This window comes from Aphelocoma coerulescens, chromosome 1 (genome assembly GCF_041296385.1).
Source record: "Aphelocoma coerulescens isolate FSJ_1873_10779 chromosome 1, UR_Acoe_1.0, whole genome shotgun sequence".
Lineage (NCBI taxonomy): Eukaryota > Metazoa > Chordata > Aves > Passeriformes > Corvidae > Aphelocoma > Aphelocoma coerulescens.
This window is the reverse complement of record NC_091013.1, coordinates 71,455,520-71,473,514: the sequence shown is the minus strand read 5'-3', so window position 1 is coordinate 71,473,514 and position 17,995 is coordinate 71,455,520. Positions and strand designations below refer to the sequence as shown.

Sequence of the window (17,995 nt, the reverse complement as noted above, 5' to 3'; positions counted from 1 at the left end):
CGGCAGTCCCCCCTGACCAACGCCACGGAGCACCGAGGCCTCACGGCGGGCATGCGGCTGTGGGTGAAACGCCTGTGGGCGGCGCAGGACGAGCCGGGCCCCGGAGCCAAAAGCGGGTCTCGGACGGTTCCAGCCGGTATAAAGGCGGCACGGGCCGGTTACAGCCGCCGCCTCTGGCGGGAGGAAAGGAAAAAAGGCACCGCGCACCACAAAACAGTCGCGCCCCGTCCCTGGGTGGGCTCGAACCACCAACCTTTCGGTTAACAGCCGAACGCGCTAACCGATTGCGCCACAGAGACACGCTGGGTCGCATGTTCGCCGAGTTACAGCTGATTGCCGCGCTGGATGGGGCGGTGTTGTGTCCCTTTGTGTTCCTGCTGCTGCCCGCTCCTTCCAGGGGCTGCGGGTGCGCGGGTTGAGGTTTTTGATCACCAGCTTTGGTGCCTGTTTGCTTTTTTAATCTGAAGAACGGTCCTTCCTTTACTTTTCTTTGTGTTTTCTCTGTTGTTTTGTTTTCTCTGTGGCCTTTTTTGTTTGTTTTCCTGAGGGATTGGGAAAGAGTGGACAAGCAGAAAAATATAGTGGTTGAAGTTCTGCCTGTTGGTGGGACAGTTGCAGATAGGAGCCTGAAAGCTGCTCTCCGGGACAACCTAGCTGGCAAGAGAGTACCTGCCAAGGATGAGGAAGGCAAAAATTACCATTGCCCTGTTATTAACATGGCTAAAGGATCCAACATCTTTCCTTCTGATAATTAGAGTACCAAAAGGACTAGTTGTGACCAGAGACTTAACAGGAGACAAAAATTTACCCCACAGTGACCTTTGATTCAAAGACCTTTGATAATTATTTGCAAGAGCTAATGGAAAGCGGGAACACTGGCAGAAATGACACAGGGCAAAAGAGACTTCTCAAAGCAGAGTGGAGAGGAAGACCTGGGAATCTGCTGCCCAGGAAGCCTTGCCTCAGCTCTAAACAGTCTTATTAACAGAATTATTAATCAAATTGCAGCCACCTAAAAGGTAATAAGATGATAATGGCAGCAAATAAAAACCAAATCAGCAAGGAAGATATACCCTAGATGGATGAGGGCCAAGTCTGGGAATACTTAAGCAACCTGCATGTACATAAGTCCATTGATCCTGATGGCATATACCCACAGGTGCTGAGAAAAATGGCAGATCCATTGCAGTCTCCATCAGCTTTGATCAGTCATGGCAATGAGGGGAAGTGCCCAAGGATGGGAGTACAGCAGCATCACCCCCATCTTCCAGAAGGGCAAGAAGGATGACTGGGGGAACCGGTCAGCTTCACCTCAATCCTTGGGAAGGTGATGGATCAGCTAATCCTGGAAACCATCTTCAGGCACATCAAAGACACAGAAATCACCAGCAGTTGGTCAGTATGGCTTGAACAAGGGGAAGATATGCTTGATAACTTGATAGACTCCTATGGTGAGGTGACAGCCTGGTAGAAGAGAGGAGGGCAGTGGATACTGTCTGCCTGGACTTCAGTGAGGCCTTCGGTACTGCCTCCTGGGAGATTCTTGCAGAGAAGCTGTTGATGTGTGGGTTGGATAAGCAGACAGTGAGGTGGATTGTAAAGTGGCTGTTGTGTCTAGAGGCTGGTGATCAGTGGCACGATGTAGTTGGAAGCCAGTGTACCCCAGGGATCAATACTGCACAACATTCCATTAATGATCTGAGTGATGGGCCAGAGTTTACCCTCAGCAAATTTGCAGACAGCACCAAACTCAGAGGAGTGGCAGACAGAGCAGAGGATGATGCTACTATCCAGAGGGACCTTGACAGGTTGGAGAAATGGGCTGACGGGCACCTCATGGAGTTCAACAAGGAGAAGTGCGAAGTCCTGCAGCTGTAGACAAAAAAAATATCACGCACCAGGACATGCTGGGAGCACCCATCTAGAAATCAACCTGACAGAAAGGAATTTGGGTGTCCTGGTGGACAGAAGGTTGAACACGAGCCAGCAATGGGCCTTTGTGGCCAAGAAGGTGAATTGTACCCTGGGTCACATTAGACAAAGCATTGCCAGCAGCTCAAGAGAGGTGATTCTGCTCCTCTGCTCAGCTCCGGTGAGGCCACCTCTGAAATACTGTGGGTAGAGTTAATTTTCTTCCCACTAACTGGCATGTGGCTCTCTTTTGGATTTGTGCTGGAAACAGTGCTGATCACAAAGGGATGTTTTAGTCACGCTGAGCAGGACTTACGCAAAGTCAAGGCCTTTTCTGCCTCTCACATCACCCCACCAGCAAGTGGGCTGGGGGTGCATGAGAGTTCGGAGGGGACGCAGCTTGGACAGCAGATCCAAGGATTACCCCATACCATATGGCATCATGCTCAGCATATAAAGCTGAGGGAAGAAGGAGAAAGGGGAGAACATTTGGAGTGATGGTGTTGTCTTCCACAGTAACCATTATGTGTGATGGAGCCTGGCTTTCCTGGAAATGGCTGAACACCTGCCTGCCTGTGGGAAGCAGTGAATGCATTTGTTGTTTTTCTTTGCTTGCATGTGTGGATTCTCCTAACCCTTTTCTCACTTTTATCCTTCTGATTCTCTCCCCCACCTCAGTGGTGGGGAGTGAGCGAGTGGCTGCGTGGGGCCAAGTTGCCGACTGGGGTTGAACCATGGCAATGAGACACAGAGGGTGAGGAGGAGGAGGCTGTGCCAGGGGGTCTAGAGGGACTACAGCTTCAGTCTTCCAACTCTGTGTTTTGAGCTGAATTTGTACAAATGGAATGTGGAGACAGTAAGTGAAAGGAGGAAGCCTGTGAAATGTGGAAAAGGAGGGGTTTTTGAGGCAGTGCTCTGCTGGCTCCCACAATGTCATTCTCTGGGCTGTGCAAAAGGAAGCCAGCATTTTAAAAACTGCAGCGTTGCCCTTTTCATCATGCTGCACTTCACATTTCCAGCTCTGTTCATGCACTCTGCAGGTGTTTTGTCAGGGTTCAGCAAGGATGCGATGCTGAAGCAGGCTGACGTGAGGCAGGTAGTCACCCACGTGTGTGTGTGTGTGTGTTTGTGTGTGTGTGCACTACGTTTGGTGGTGCTGTGGTGCTTGAAGTTTGCAAAGCAGAGTGCTAATATTAACCAGCCAGTCCAAGGGGCTCGTGTCTCCTTGCAATTAGGATGAAGCGTGACAGCTGGGTGTCACCTGGCATTTATATGTGGGAGGTTCACACAAGCAGCCTTTATTTTATCAAGACACACTTTCATTGGAGTCCTTGCTGCTGAGCACTGATCAGAGTGCATGAGAGGAGAGGAGAGATGAACATCCCAAAAGATATTTATAGATCTGTGTTCCCAGTCCTTTCCTCTTCATCATGAAAGCAATTCTACAAAAGGATTATTTTGACTGGCTGTTCAAGATTCCAGAGGAGGAGATTAATGTGCCAGAAGCCTTGCAGTGCAACTGGAAAAGCTAGCTGGCTTTGCACATTTTCGTGAGCTTCATGGCTCACTGTGTCAAGGTTATCTTCCTCAGACAGGACGATGTGGATGTCAAACAGCCATGCAGCAAGCAAAAGGGCTGGGGTCTGACAGCAGCTGCTGAAGCGCTGAATTACCTGTGCCTGAAGAGGTCTGACCACAGCTGGGGGTTACAGAAGGTGCAGGCACTGTTCCTCAAGGTGTGTATCCCTCCCCCTACACCCCCTTTTCTTTTTTTGTCTACTCAGGAAAATCCCTTATTTCAAACAGCCAAGTGAGATATGATGGAGGTGTCTTGCACTGATCTTTCTCCCAGGTGGACCAGGTTTTCCAGTGGTGCCAGGTTTGTCTTATCCAGACAGTGCTCCTGTGTGTGTGTGTTTAGGTCTCAGGGAGAAGGAACAATTTAATGTGTAGATATGGAAAAAACTGTTATCAGAGTCTTTTTAGCCCTCCCTTGCCAAGGCAATTCCCCAAAACTGCAAAAATCTTGCCAGAATCTCCTTGTACCCTGCAGCTATTCCAGTGCCAAGAGGTATGAAAAGGTAATATTCCTCCCCACGCAGGGTTTCTGCTCTGTCTGGCTATACAACAGTGTTACTTTGCCACGGTAAAGGGACTTCTTCATCCATGTCTCACATGCCATCTTGATTTCCTTGTTTTTCCTCAAGCAGAGCCCTCAGAGTGATGCTGCACTTAAAAAAAACCCAAACAACAAAAAACCAACAAAACAAAACTCTGCAGTTCATTTCTTAAGGCAGCCATATCAAAGAGGTTCTTGGTGGCAAAGCTTCTTTCTCCCTGCACACCAAGAAATCATTTTAACAAGCCCTGGAGTTGATGTCATGTTTTGGTTTTTTTTCTGCAGGGAGGAGTGCAAAACCCTGCTTTTCTCCACACATACACGTGGGATGGCTTTGGAGCAAAACTGGGTAAGAGGAGGGAACAGGCTGGATTTCCAGAAAAGCGCCAGGGATGTCAAATGCCAAAATGCCAAAGTGTGCTGTGATGCCAAGAGGTGCCAGGGAGAAATCAGAAGGGGCAGAGCAAAAGAGCAAAGTGGGGATGAGTGTGTGGTGAGAGGCACTGAGCAGCAGCAAAGCAAAGAGCTGGAAAACAAAGAGCAGGACAAGGAGAAAGCAAAGGCATCAAGAGCTCAGCTCTCACGATCCTTCGCACACGGGGTGAGGGATGGGAGCTTGGGTCAGCCAGCTGGAAAGCCTGCTGGCATAAAATCCTGGTGTGTTGTGGGGTTTTTTGCATTGTGGCATCTTCACATCTCAGCAGCCTGATTCCTACCCCTTTTTATATGAGAGTTCTGCAGAATAGAAGCCACCTCTGGTAAGTCTTTGATAGCAGGGAAGCATGTGTGTTTTCTTGGCAAGTTGGAGCAGGCTCATGTGCTTGTGCTGCCACTTGTAAATCAAAAGCAAGCTGCAGGCTGCCTGGTAGGTTTGCACCAGTGTAAAACAGGCAGCAGAAGGAGAAGGCTCAGTGCCTGCTGCAGGAGGATGACTGGGAATCCTCCTACCATAGATGCCCCGAGGACCTGTGCTGTCCCCTTCACCCTCTCCTGTCATCAGCTCCCTCCTGCTTGCCCATGCCCATGCACAACTCCTCTCTTCACAGTCATAACATTGATCTCTGCTTAGACAATATTCCTCTTCTGACTTAATTCCATAGCAGCTTTTAGGTGATAGGTTTTTCTTCTCAGAAGATTAGTAGATGCTTAGCATTAAATACCATCCCTAAATACCAGCTACAATCCTGTGCTCAATAGACCACAAAACATAAACATTGATGTTCAAGTAAGAAAATAGCATATTCTGGGGAAAAAGAGAACTTTAGTCTGAATAAAAACATTCTCAAAGAGCTGTTGTACTTCTCTATTTGTTCTTGGATTTAGGTTTTTTCCTAAAGCATATCTGGCAAATTTTTACATTCTGAAGAAAATACCACAAGCCAAATCTAAACCTAGATGCTCTTTATGGCCTTGTTTCTCACACAGTTGTATCTGTATGGACTGTAGGGAAGGTATCCCAGAAAGACAGCCTTTTCCTATTAAGATAACTATGTCACAGCTCAGTGTTAATCACCGACCTCTCTGCCAGTTTCATTTACTTTTCTGTGTATTTGTTTATACCCAAATTATATGAGAGTTTTCCATATGTAAGACTACAGATTATAAAAATTTGCATGATAGAGAGACTGGGTAAAAACACCACTGTAGGTAAATGTGTCCCCATTGAAAAAGATAAGGTTTGCAGGTTGGCTCCTGCTGGGAACTCCTACCTGGCTGTGTCCCATCCAGAGTGAGGTCTGATTTGCCTGTGACAGTAACTGGTGAGTGATCTCTCCCTGCCCTTTTCTCAACCCCTTAGCCTTTTGTTATATTTTCTCTTCCCTGTCCAGCTGAGGAGAAGAGAGATAGAGTAGCTTGGGTGGGCACCTGAAGTTCAACCAAGGTCAACCCACCACTCTGTCCAACACCGCAGCCTGTGCTTCTGGGCCAGCTTCACCAAGGGATTGGATCCGAGCTGTGAACATGCTGCAGCAATTGTGCTCAGCTATATTGGGCTTCAAGCACTAAAACTGGGGCACAACTGTGAAGTCTGAGCCTGTAAAACACTGAATACTCATAGCTGTCACTGACTTCCAAGGAGTTACTCGTAGGGGGAAGGATGCAGGATCCATGCCTGGTACATATTTCTGTGCTCACCAGCAATGCTCAGTGCACTAGTGCATTGCCCGTTCCAGTATGCCAGGGGGTTCAGGAGTTTGGCTTGTGACATACAGGCCTGGAGTGTCCTCACTGGTGAGACTGATGGAGATGTGACCAGGGAGAGCATCTGCATGAGGGCAACAACATTACTGAGACTTGTCAACATTATTTCTCCTCCCAGCTACTTTTGGAGTGGTCGGGCACTTGCTGACAATGTCATGGTAGCCTGACTGGTTTCTTCCAGCCTTCTGCTGTTCTACACAGCTGGCCAAATGCTCAGATGTACTTTAGATATCCAGGTAGGAAGGGCAATAGATATCTTTCCACGTTATGTATCATCTTAGATCACAGACCTGTAATCTCTTGTTTGCCTGGGCTTCATCTGTTTATGATGAGTGAGCGAGCCTGTGGTTATTGGTCTGACAGGCATCAGAGCAGAGGGTGCTGCCCCTCTCCTGTGAAGCCATAGGAAGTGTTTCATGACTCAAGATAAGACCTTCACTTCCTCATTCTGTGTTTGTTGTACTGAGCTGCCACTGAGGCTGCACCGTCCACCCTGACAGCCTGCTCACAAAATGGACCAGGAGACCCTGGGAAGCATTGTCCTGCTTGCCATCGTCACCCTGATCAGTGTTATCCAGAATGGTAAGATAAAAACAAGCATTTATTTAAAGGATAAAAGGGAGCTGAGGAAAGTTCAGGATGATATATGTTGAGCTGATCTTTGGATAGATAATCTTTATTTATAAGTGCATGCATGCTTAGGCATGGCTTTGGCTTTAGAAATGGTCTTCTAAGCATGGAATTTTGTGTGCCATTGTGGAAGTATCCTGACAGTCACATGGTCCTACTCTCTGATATTCTAGAGTGAGTTTGTTATACATTTCAGCTAATGTAAGGACTAATATGCCTGGGATACCCTGTGGCAATATGCATTTTGATTTGATGACTAAGACCTCCTTTTCTGACCTAGGTCCCTGCTATGGTCAGCCAGGGCTACTCTCAGCTGGAGTTCTGCTGCCATGGGCAGGGACAGAGTCCCTGGGGGGCTGCAATGGGTCAGGCCTTTGTGTGGAGCTGGGTGAAGGGGACAGAATTGGAGGAATCTGTGTGGGCTATTTGTGGGCAGGCAGCTCTCCTGCTTTCCTGCATCTCCAAGTCCTGCAGTATAACTAATCTCAATTAACTGTGGCCCCAAGAACACTACACATTTCCTGAGATGGTGAAGTTTCCTTCTTTAGCTCTTATTCAGACCGTGTATAGTTCCTTGTATATTCTTCAAGATTTTTTAAATAAAACAAGTCTCTCTCCTGTGCAAATTTGATTTTAACTTCATCACCCTCTCTTACAAATACTTATTTTAGCAGGAAATTCTGCCCAGAATACAAAGAAAGGATTGAGTTTTGCCTCAGCTGCACTAAATTTGCCCAGGTTCAAAGAGATTCAGCAGTGGGATGGGGGCTGGTGAAAATTCCAGAAATCTTTAGTGAAGGCTTCTTATTACAAATGGGAGATTCCCACTGAACACAAAGTCCTAGGAAATGGGCTATTCTTGGGCTGCTGCAGAGAGGGGAAGTGGTGAGAGCCTTGCTGCCAAGGAGCAAAAAAAAAAAAAAAAGGAGATGCAGACTGATTAATTTCAACATAGGCACTAAATGTCATGTCATTTAACCCAATGTTATTCTCTGGTAAATGCACAGTGTGTGACATCACCAGAATATGGCACATTAACACCAGATCATGTACCATAATTAAGAAAATGTGTCAAATATGCATTTCTTGATATTTAATCATATGACTTTATATAAAGGGTTTTTTCCTCTCACTCAGACATGTCAGACTTCCATCCATGTGCTTTTACCTCATGGAAATCTGTCTGTGATATTATTGACCCAACTGCTACAAAGGGGAAGCAGGATGCTTGGCACACTCTGCCAAGCATGTGAGGCAGACAGCCCTAAACCATGATTTCAAGCCTTGCATCATCTGATTTCCTCTTCCCAAGCTTTCTGTCTAGAAAGACCAGACCTGATATGCAGTCTTGCAGTGAATGCAATAAGGAAGGCAGTAGAAATGTTTGTCAAGGGGTGTCAGGTGTACTGAATTCTTGCAATGGCTCTCATTCAGGAAAGCATTTGGGCATCTGCTTGGCTAAGTGCATGAAGTCAGTACCAAGTAAATTTGTGATTATATGCTTCTCTGCATAGGATGCAGGACTAGAAAACAGCTTGGGTGAATGCTGTTATTCCTAAAGATGGAGGTGGGCTATGTTGCTGCCCCAGTCTGCTGTCCATTTACTGTCACCTTGTTCATGAAGGGAATCTCCACATCCCGCACAATGACTCATGTGGCCGCATACCACTGAGTGACGCATGCAGCCTAAAGTTTTGTTCTTTTATCGGAGAGATGTTGCAATCCAGCAGCTTTCAGGGCAAATCAGTGATCATTGCTGAGCAGATCAGGACAGAAGAAGCAAAGTGGAGAGAGAAAAGGAGCATGTTTGTAAGCACTGGCTTGGTTGGATCATCAGTTCCCAGTTTCTGTTCATACGGACTTGTGAAACAACCAGGCTTACACTGAACGCTTGCACATTACCTTGGTCAGAGTGGGACTGCCACTGTTCAGGCTCTGGGCAGTCTGTGCAGCCTTGGAGCCTCAGGACATTACCTCCTGGAACAGCTGAGCTGAATTAAATCTCTCCAGTCTTGCTCTGCTCACTCCTCTCGTGCTGGCTTGTGAAAGCACCCTCTTGCCTCCTGGCATCATGGAGCGTCTCTCTAGCAGCAAGCTGATATTTGGGAAGTGGCAGCACCTGCAGCAGTGGAGAGGAAGATAAATAGCTTACTTGGCTTTCTCGGAAGCTGTGGTATTTTCTAGAGATTTCACACGTATGATAAAAGAAAGGGAGAAGTTATGCTTCCAGTGAGTCCATGCAGTCCCAGACCTACAGAAAGTGATTTCCCATCGCTGCAGCTTAGCACAGGACAAAAAAGTGCAGATCAACCCTATCCTCTTCAATTAGGTCCTCTTAGTCACTGTAGGCAGGGTAACTTCTTGCCAAAGGCTGGGCTGGTGGGAAGATGTGGGTGCTGAGAACTCCCGGTGGCTGGGCCACTGGATGGTGTCTGGTCTGGGTCTCCCAGGAGCTGGCCAGTGCACTGTGCTGGTGGCAGTGGCGGGGTCTGCAGCTTGGCTCAGAGTAGGGGTGCTGACTTAAAGCACTGAGGTTTTTTCTGCAGAAGGGCTGTATGTACCACGGGGATCGAACAATACTGGAAACCAAAAAAGTCCGTAGTTTTTATTAAAGACAACGGAAGTACAAAAGACCTATTTACAGCATCAATGGAGGGGGAAAAAGGAGGCAACTCTTCCGATTGAAAGAATGAAATCCTGCAGCTTATGTAGTTAAATTTTTACTGTTATAATAATGTATTTCCTGATGGGCTATCTTTTATGTGTATATATTTGGTTAATATTCCAAGCCATAGAGTGATTTGGATGCACTTGAGATGGGATGCACGACAACAGAAAGCTTGCAGCTTGTAGCCTGCCAGAGCTCTCTCTGGTGTATTTAGACATATGATTGATGGTCTCTGGTTTAGTGTCATCAGATAAAACGTGTTTGTCAAGAGCATGATACATTATCTTGTGGTGCTGCATTTTTGCAGCAGCTAACACTCTGACACAACTCTCTTACTTAAAAGGAGGATACACACAGATCAGCCATTAAGACCAGGCTTTCTGTGGGCCTTTCTGGGAAAAGAACCAGCCCTGCAGCATGTCCTTGGTTTGGCAAATGGGTTTCACTAAAAGAGAATAGACTCCCTTGTCTCCCTGCTCTTTTGGAGAGCAAGATTTGGGGTTGGCAGCTCTGTCTGGAAAGCTCTTTTCCCACTGGGAGCTCAAAGGACCAGGTCAGGGCAAGGCTTCTGCAGCAGAGATGCAGGCTGCCTGAAGTGCAGTGTTGGGATGAAGCAGGGATTGGAGGTGAGAGCCTGCTACCAGTCACATACAGACATGTGGGGATGCACGGAGGGTTTGGTTAGGTTAAACCCGGGTGACAGCAAGCACACTGGCCACATCCTGCACCTCCATGCACCTGTATCTTCTCCCACCATCTGCCCAGCTTGGATGCTCATGGGAACAGAGCTGAGCCCACAAAGCCCAGCTTCTGCAGTATCTCCAGATGACATCTCAGACTGAATACTCTGTGGTTTCCTTAACAGCTTTTTTTGCTAACAAAGTGGAGCATGAAAGCAGACACTGCAACAGCAAGGGGTTGCAGCGGCAGGGGTCCTCCTCCTTCGACCGTGTCTACACTGCCAAGTGAGTAGACACTGCCAACTGAGGCAGAGTGGGGTTCATCATGCTCTTCAATAACATTAAATCAAAACCCTTTTGGGGGCCAGAGGTGGATTCCAAATGCTCTCAAATGAAAACTTTTGCATAATCCCTTTCTGCGCTCAGTGTTCAGACCTGTGGTTTTCGGATATATTTGCTGTGTGAATTCAGCACCCTTCTTGCCACCATGTGCTTCATCTATATAGGTCTTGCAGCCATTATGAGTACTGTGTCTCTTCATTTGGGAACCAGTTCACTCTTCCCTGCTGAAAGTGTGACACAAGCACAGCCAGAGCCCCAAGGGCACTGTGGCTCAAAAGGAAAGAGCCAGCAGAGAGACGTCAGCCTGCTGAGGAGCAAGTAGGTGGCAGAGCTTGTACAAATCCCTTGGCACACAGCTCCCCACTTCTCCACTTCTTTGCTACATAGAATCACTCTCAACTTCTTCACTTCTCCCCCTCAGAAAGCATTCCCAGCTGAAGGAGGCAGCTGGAAACTATTCCTGTTCCCCTGCAAAGACACATGTTAACTCTGTGAGACACTCTTATTTGTGGTGCAATTCTACATTTGTTGGTTTCCTCCAATAGCTTTATTAATATGACTCAATTAAAAGGACTTTAAGCCAATAAAGCTTACAGTGTCCGTCATGATCAAACAGGTTAGGGAGAAAGTGGCTTTCACAGGTGCACATGATGGTTTGTTTTCCTCATCAGGCAGCACAAAGACATCTACTATCTGAGTGAGGAAGCAGGGAAGCAGATGTGGGTGAGGAGCCCAGCTCCTGGCAGATCAGGAGCCTCCCACTGCTCTGGGATAAAAGTCTACTGTCAATGGCACTGGTGCAGCCCAAATTCACCTGCCACCATTCTCTGCTGGTGAAACATACTGATTTTGTTTCTATTTGCCTGTGCTCTGATTTCTCTCCTATAAATTCCGTTCTAGCCAGAACTGCGGACACGCGTACCCGACGTTTCTCGCTGTGCTTTGGTGTGCTGGCCTCCTCTGCAGCCAAGGTAACATTCTTTTGTTTGGTTTTTTCTCCCTTCAACCTGGCACCACATTCAGCAAGGGGTGGCAAGTACTTTGGAAGTTACACTTCCAGGGACCAACCCTCCTGCAGCAGGGGAACCTCTCTTACCCCCCTGTCCTGGAGCTAACGCTCATGGAGGTGGCTATGCCAACAGATGTGTTCCCAGACATGACTCAGGGTAGTCCGGGCTAGGGACATTTCCCATACTGGCACTATGGGTGAGTTCCCTTTGTTTTGGGTGAAGGGTTTAGTACTTGGTTGCTGGATGCAACATTATTCACTTTTGGGACAGGAAATGGACTCAATTTAGTAAATTGCCAGAACTGCCAGGTCTCCCCTGTGCTGAGGGCAACCCAGGACTGTTTACCTGCATTTCTAATTGTGATCCCCTGCAATGCAATGTGAGTTTATCTAACATTAAGAGGAATACATGTACCTGGGGTACATGTCTATTCTTTCTGGGAATAAAAGGAGTTTCCTGACCAGGAGAAGAAGGAATTTTGTCTGCAGTTGTGGGAAAAGCTAGAATTATGGGGGAAACCCCCTTTTCATATGCTAAGAAGTTAGTATTGGGCCATAGTGTATCCTCCACCTGCTCCTAGTGAAGTACATCTACCAACTGCCTTCTCTTTCTGCTGAGGGCAGTGCCTGAGTTGGCACTCTCTTTCCTGAGCCTGGTAGGACCCACACTGGGTTTCACAAGCTTGTAGAATGGTTTGGCTTGGAAAAGATCTCAAAGATCATCTCATTCCAGCTCCCTTGCTAGGAGCAGGGACACCTTCCACTAGACCAGGTTGCTTGAAGTCCCATCCAGCCTGGCATTGAACTCTTCCAGGGATGGGGCATTCACACCTTCTCTGTGAAACCTGTGCCAGTGCCTCGCCAGTCTCACAGTGAAGAACTTCTTTCCTATATGTAATCTGAACCTGCTGTCTTTCAGGTTAAAGCCATTTCCCCTTGTCCTATGAGTTCATGTCCTTGTAAAAAGTTCCTCTCCAGCTTCCTTGTAGGCATCTCAGAGGATGATGGGGAGTGTGTGCTCTGCAGTGGGCACAGTTGTGAGCACGATTACACCCGCAAAGTCTTCAGAAAATCTGGAGTGAGGGCAAGGCAAGTGCTCTGTTTCCCATGCAGAGGTCTCCATCCCAGTTCCAGTGCTTGTCCCATAACCCAAGATTGCAGATTCCATTTCCCATTCCAACCCAGGCAGCAGATGGAGACATACAGTGAGACCTGGGCTGGTGTTGTTAATGCACTGTTTTATCCTTTACCCAGCTCCTGCTGCCTTTGCTGGCCTGATGTACTTGTTTGTGAGGCAGAAGTACTTTGTGGGCTACCTCGGGGAGAGGACTCAGAGGTAAGGACTTGCAGAGCCTCTTTACAAAACCCAGAATGTGGTAGGAGCACAGCCAGATGCTGCCACTTCCATAGGCTCAGCTGCTGGCTTGTGTTGCTGCCTGCAACAGCTGCTGGCATTCCGTAGTGCAGGAAAGCCCCTCTCTTTTGGAGGAATGGGGGTAGCTGTGGGAGATGTCGGATGTGCAGCAGTACTGGAGTCAGGGGGCCTGCAGCTCCTGCTCACAGGACTCTCTGCAAACACAGGTTTGCATGTTTGTGCCACTACTTGCACAAGATTTTCCTTTTATATTAATATTTGTATTTTATTTATATTAATAAATTACACATGTGTAACAGAGTTGTCCCACGGCCTGTGATGGCTGAGAACACATTCAAGTCCCTCTGAACAGACACTTGTAAGCAGCAGCCTGAGAACAGAAGGCCAAATCCAGACCCAAATGGATCCTGAAAATGACATTTAAGTCCTTGCAACTGCCTGGCAAAAAAAGACAGAAAAGAAATTTGCCCCCTCTCTCTCAGCTCCTGATGTCTTTTAGCTGCTCTCAACAGCAGAGTCCAAAGTCTGAGGGTTCTTCCATGAGGTGATGCACATTAACAAAGTGCTTTTCCCCATTTCTGTCTCCTCAGCACTCCTGGTTACTTGTTTGGAAAGCGCATAATTTTGTTCCTGTTCCTCATGTCTGTGGCTGGAATACTGAACTACTATCTCATCTTCTTTTTCGGAAGTGACTTTGAAATTCACATTAAGACGATAACCAGCGCGATCTCTCCATTGCTGCTCATACCCTAACTCCCCACAGCACTGAGGGGGTCAGCACGCTTTGTATATCAATGCCCAGAAGCTGTCATAATTCAATTGTTTAAGAAATGAATCCATAACCCAGTGAGATCTCTGTAAATCTCATGCTTGACGGGATCTGTAGTTTGATTTAACCTTGCTTTTTTCTTCAGGAAAATGATTTATCATCAGCACTTGGCACACCCGAGGAATGGTAACAACTTCCAGTTAACTCTTTAGAATTTTTTCCCTGAAGTGCAGCTTGCAAGCTGATTGCATGACTGGAAGGGACATTGTATGCTTGCTTCGTAACTGTGTTGTACTTAGCTTTTGTCCCAAAACCCAGGATCCTCTCAGTGTTGTTCCTGACTGATGGCTCCCACAGTCACTTTCAGATAACAAGAACAGCCTCTCACCGGCATCCCACATGCCCCTGCCCGCATAAAGGCATGGATCTGCCTCTTCACCTACCCTTTCCCTCCGACTTGTTGATGACCAAGCTCTTGCTGTCGCAGGAGGGTGGCAAATTGGCTCCTCTCTGGTCTTCCTTGATAAATATTCATGTGCGTAACACTCACCACACTGATCTCATTTACACTTCAGCCTCTTTGTTCTCCCAGAGCCGGGAAAAGGAGTAGTGTGTAAATGAGGAGCTGGTGTGTTGCCGGTGCGGTTGGGTTTGTTTTGATTGGCTTTGTTTAATAAAACAGTCCAAAGCGATGAAATCTGTCTGCTGCCATCTTCTTTGCCCGGTGCATGATCCCAGTGCTCCATGGCTCAGCAGCCAGCCGGAGAGCGGAGCAAGGGCAGTAGCACCGGGCTGTTCGTGCAAGCAGCTGATGGCCCTGGGCACGGCCCTAAAAGGGCGAGTTTAACAACTGCCCCTCCATGAGCACGGTCAGTGCTCTGCTTCCAGCAGACAACGTGCCCCACAAGTCCACTCGGAGGAGCGCTTTGATTAGCAGTGCAGACCGAGGTAGGCAAACAGGTAGCGGCAATCTTTTTAAACATTGCTACCCTGAGGTGCTTAAGCTCTTAAGCCTGCCTGATTGCCACATGCAGGATGGATAAGGCTGTATTTTGTGACTCTTTCGGGGGAGAAATGAGACTCCTCGCTATGTGAGAAGAGGGTTTGCAGAGCTGTTCACAAAAGCAGGTGCAGAAAGCCATCTGCCTTTGTACTACACCGAGGCTGGAGGGTTTTGGTGCTGTCTGATGTGGCAGAGATGCTTTGCAAGGGTGCTCTCCTCTGCAGCTGGCCATTCACATGCATCTTTTTCCTTTTTTTGGCTTCTACAGGAATCTTAGATGTGAAAGATTAGTAATAGACACATTTGTTGCATGATGATTATAAGTGTTCTCACTGGTTAGAATCAGTAATTTAAAAAATTTAGTCTAGCCTTCTAATCAATAGCTGCTGAGACACCTTATTCCCAAGCAGGGCACTCATGTTCCTTCCCTCCATCCTTCTCCTAACACACTCCAAACACTCCTCACACCACACTTGTCTGCTGTAGCTCTCTCCATAGCTCATGCCAGCTGCTTATCCTTGGTGGAGACCCACTACCCTTCTGCCCCATGGTGTCACCCATCAAGGGATGGAAGCAACCCCGGAGGAGAGGGGTAAGCCCTGTGGTTTGGAGCTTCAGAGCTCTTCTGCACTGCTGGGGTCAGCAAAGGCTCATGCTCCCACCACCCTTGGCCAGTTCAGAGCAGGAGAAGCTTCACCAGCACCAGTCCCTGCTCTCCAGCCTGCTTGGTCTCCCTGGGGTCTGAGACTTGTTTTTGGTTTTTTGGGGTGACTTGATGTTGTATTCCCTATCGCTGCACTATGCCCAGAAATTAGTATATGTGCCTTTCTATGCTTTTAAACTGAGCCTGAGAGGGGAAAGAGAAAAGTGTACTGTTTCAAAGCAGTTTGTTTTCATGTTCCGAGAACACAGAGATAAAAACATGTCTGCTTCTGCAGAGCGAGGGTGGGGAAAGCACCCTGCTTTCGGCCAGTTTTTCAGCTCCTTTTTTTTCTCCAGAGAGAGATGGAGAGTTGAACTTTTGTTTTCCTGGGACTTCGGTTTTTTCTTTTTTTTTTCTCTGCTGGATTGTTTCAACATCAGAATACATCGGGAGGAATTTCCACCGAGGCCTTGGCCCTGGAGGGGGGCCCACCGCCCCCTCCCAGCTCCAAGGAGGGGCAGAGAGAGTTCTACAGAAGGACTCTGAATTTTCCCCCAGGTTTCTCTCAGCAGAGCGAGAGGTTTTATTATTTAGCATTATTATCCTTTTCCTGTGTGTTTGTTAAATAAATTGTTTTTATCTCTTTCACTTTCCTTCGAGGAAGATTTATTTTTTCCCGAACCTGATGGGGGAAGGGTGGTTGTAACCTGCCTTCTCTCAGAGGATATATTTCTAATTTTGACCAGAACAATGGAAACCATCACCTGTGAAAGGTGACTCTCCCAACTCTACGTGTCCACCTTGCAGGTTTCCCCAGTTGGTTGAGTCTCTCCGGGGGCCTTTTTGTCCTCTGTATCAAGAAGCAGCTCACTTGACCTCACTCCTTCCCCTGTCAGCATGAGAAGCAGCTCTCCACCAGCCAGCTATAAAGGGAGGAGGATTCAAGTGTCTATTTTGGGTCAGATAAACTATCACAGCACTCTGGGGGCCTGTCCATTGGACTTGATTTTCCTTGTGGGTCCCTTCCATCTCAAGATATTCTATGATTCTCTCTCAACTGGATGGTTGGTTTTTACATACTTGTACTTAGGTATGATCAGGCCATCTTTCAGAGGACCTAAAGCCCATCTTTTGCTGTAATGTTTTATTTTGCAAGAATATCTCCTACTTGCTTCCTCAAAACCTTTCTGATAACAAAAGAGATTAAAATGTAGACAAAATCCATTTTCCATCTATTGTAAATGGAAATAGTGATAGGATCAGACAAACAGGTGCTACATAAATTGATGACTATGTAAATTCTTGGTGAATGTCATGCTGTGTTTTCCATATTACAGGCAAGCCTTGTGGTTTCATTTGCCTTCCCACTCTCTCTGTGAAAGGAAGGCAACATCAGTGATATTTGGGCTTTTCCCACAGTGTTAGACAGCTCCAGTTTCTGTTTTCAGCAGCAAAACCACCCTGATCTTGTTGGTACAGTTGTCAGCACTTAGCACACCAGCTACTCAGAAAGCTGCACAGACAGGCTCTTTGCAGGGGGCTTGCACTAGATGACCTTCAAAGGTCCTTTCCATCCCAAACCAGTCTATGATTTTATGATTCTACAGATAAACATGCAAAAATACAAACATCACTGTAAAAATGCATGCTGGGGTCAAATACACAAGAACCTATGAGGACCTACTGAGCTGCACTGGGCATGGGAACATGGCTGGTGGCAGAAGTGGCAGGCTCCTCTGATGGCTCCTGCTTAAGGCTGGCTCGCAAGCTCCAGGGGCCACCAGCCGTGTTTGGTGCAATGCACAGCACGGCAGCTCCTGACCTGGGGTCACAGCTACGTGTGAACAGCTAACGCTTCCCAGTTCTGCTGATCAGCAACAGTGTGGCCAACGGGATCAGGGAAGCAATCATCCACCTGTACTCAGCACTGATGAGGCACCAGAGACCTCATTGCTCTCTACAACTACCTGAAAGCTCTCTTCTCCCAAACTGCAAGCAATAGCCTCAAGTTGCACTAGAGGAGGTTTAGATTGGATATGAGGTAAAATTTCTTCACTGAGAGGGTGGTCAGGCATTGGAATAGGCTGCCCAGGGAAGTGATGGAGTCACCATCCTTAGAGGTGTTTAAAAGCTGTGTAGATGTGGCACTGAGGGACGTGGTTTAGTGTTGGACTTGGCAGTCCTGGGATAACAGTTGGATTTGATTACCTTGTAAGTTTTTTCCAACCTGAATGATTCTGTGATTCTATCTATCACGCTGTGCTGATGCTGCTAATTGTCCCAACTGCCATGTTGCCAGGCTGTGGGCTTTGCTTCACCAGTGGTGCCCTGGCTCATTGCCACGGTGTGCCATTGCCACGCCTCATGGCTGTTCGTGCATCGAAATCTTAGGTGCACACACATTCTATCCGTGTGTGCATAGTCCATCTGTGCATAGGCACAGTGTATTTACTATCCATCTATCTATCTATCTATCTATCTATCTATCTATCTATCTATCTATCTATTATCTATCTATGTCTCTAACCATGTTGTAGGTGCTGAGTCATGTGAATGCTGGAGGCTGCTCAGGGAAGGCAGGGAAGAAGGTTGCTCAGGCACCAGCCCTCTCGCAGCTTGCAGGCTGTGTACATCAGAGACTGCA

The 17,995-nt window shown here is 47.4% G+C and overlaps 1 protein-coding gene and 1 non-coding gene across 2 annotated transcripts; one reads left to right on the top strand and one right to left on the bottom strand.

The window, feature by feature from the left end:
• Positions 1-225: 225 nt before the first annotated feature.
• On the bottom strand, positions 226-299 carry TRNAN-GUU (transfer RNA asparagine (anticodon GUU)). The gene has a single exon. It is a non-coding gene; the product is annotated as a tRNA-Asn (tRNA).
• Positions 300-6,700: 6,401 nt separating this feature from the next.
• ALOX5AP (arachidonate 5-lipoxygenase activating protein) lies at positions 6,701-16,003 on the top strand. The gene is made up of 5 exons (XM_069030439.1): positions 6,701-6,814; positions 10,396-10,495; positions 11,453-11,523; positions 12,816-12,897; positions 13,527-16,003. Exons 1-5 carry the CDS (start codon positions 6,745-6,747, stop codon positions 13,687-13,689), a joined length of 486 nt encoding a protein of 161 aa, XP_068886540.1. The 5' UTR covers positions 6,701-6,744; the 3' UTR covers positions 13,690-16,003.
• Positions 16,004-17,995: the final 1,992 nt, after the last annotated feature.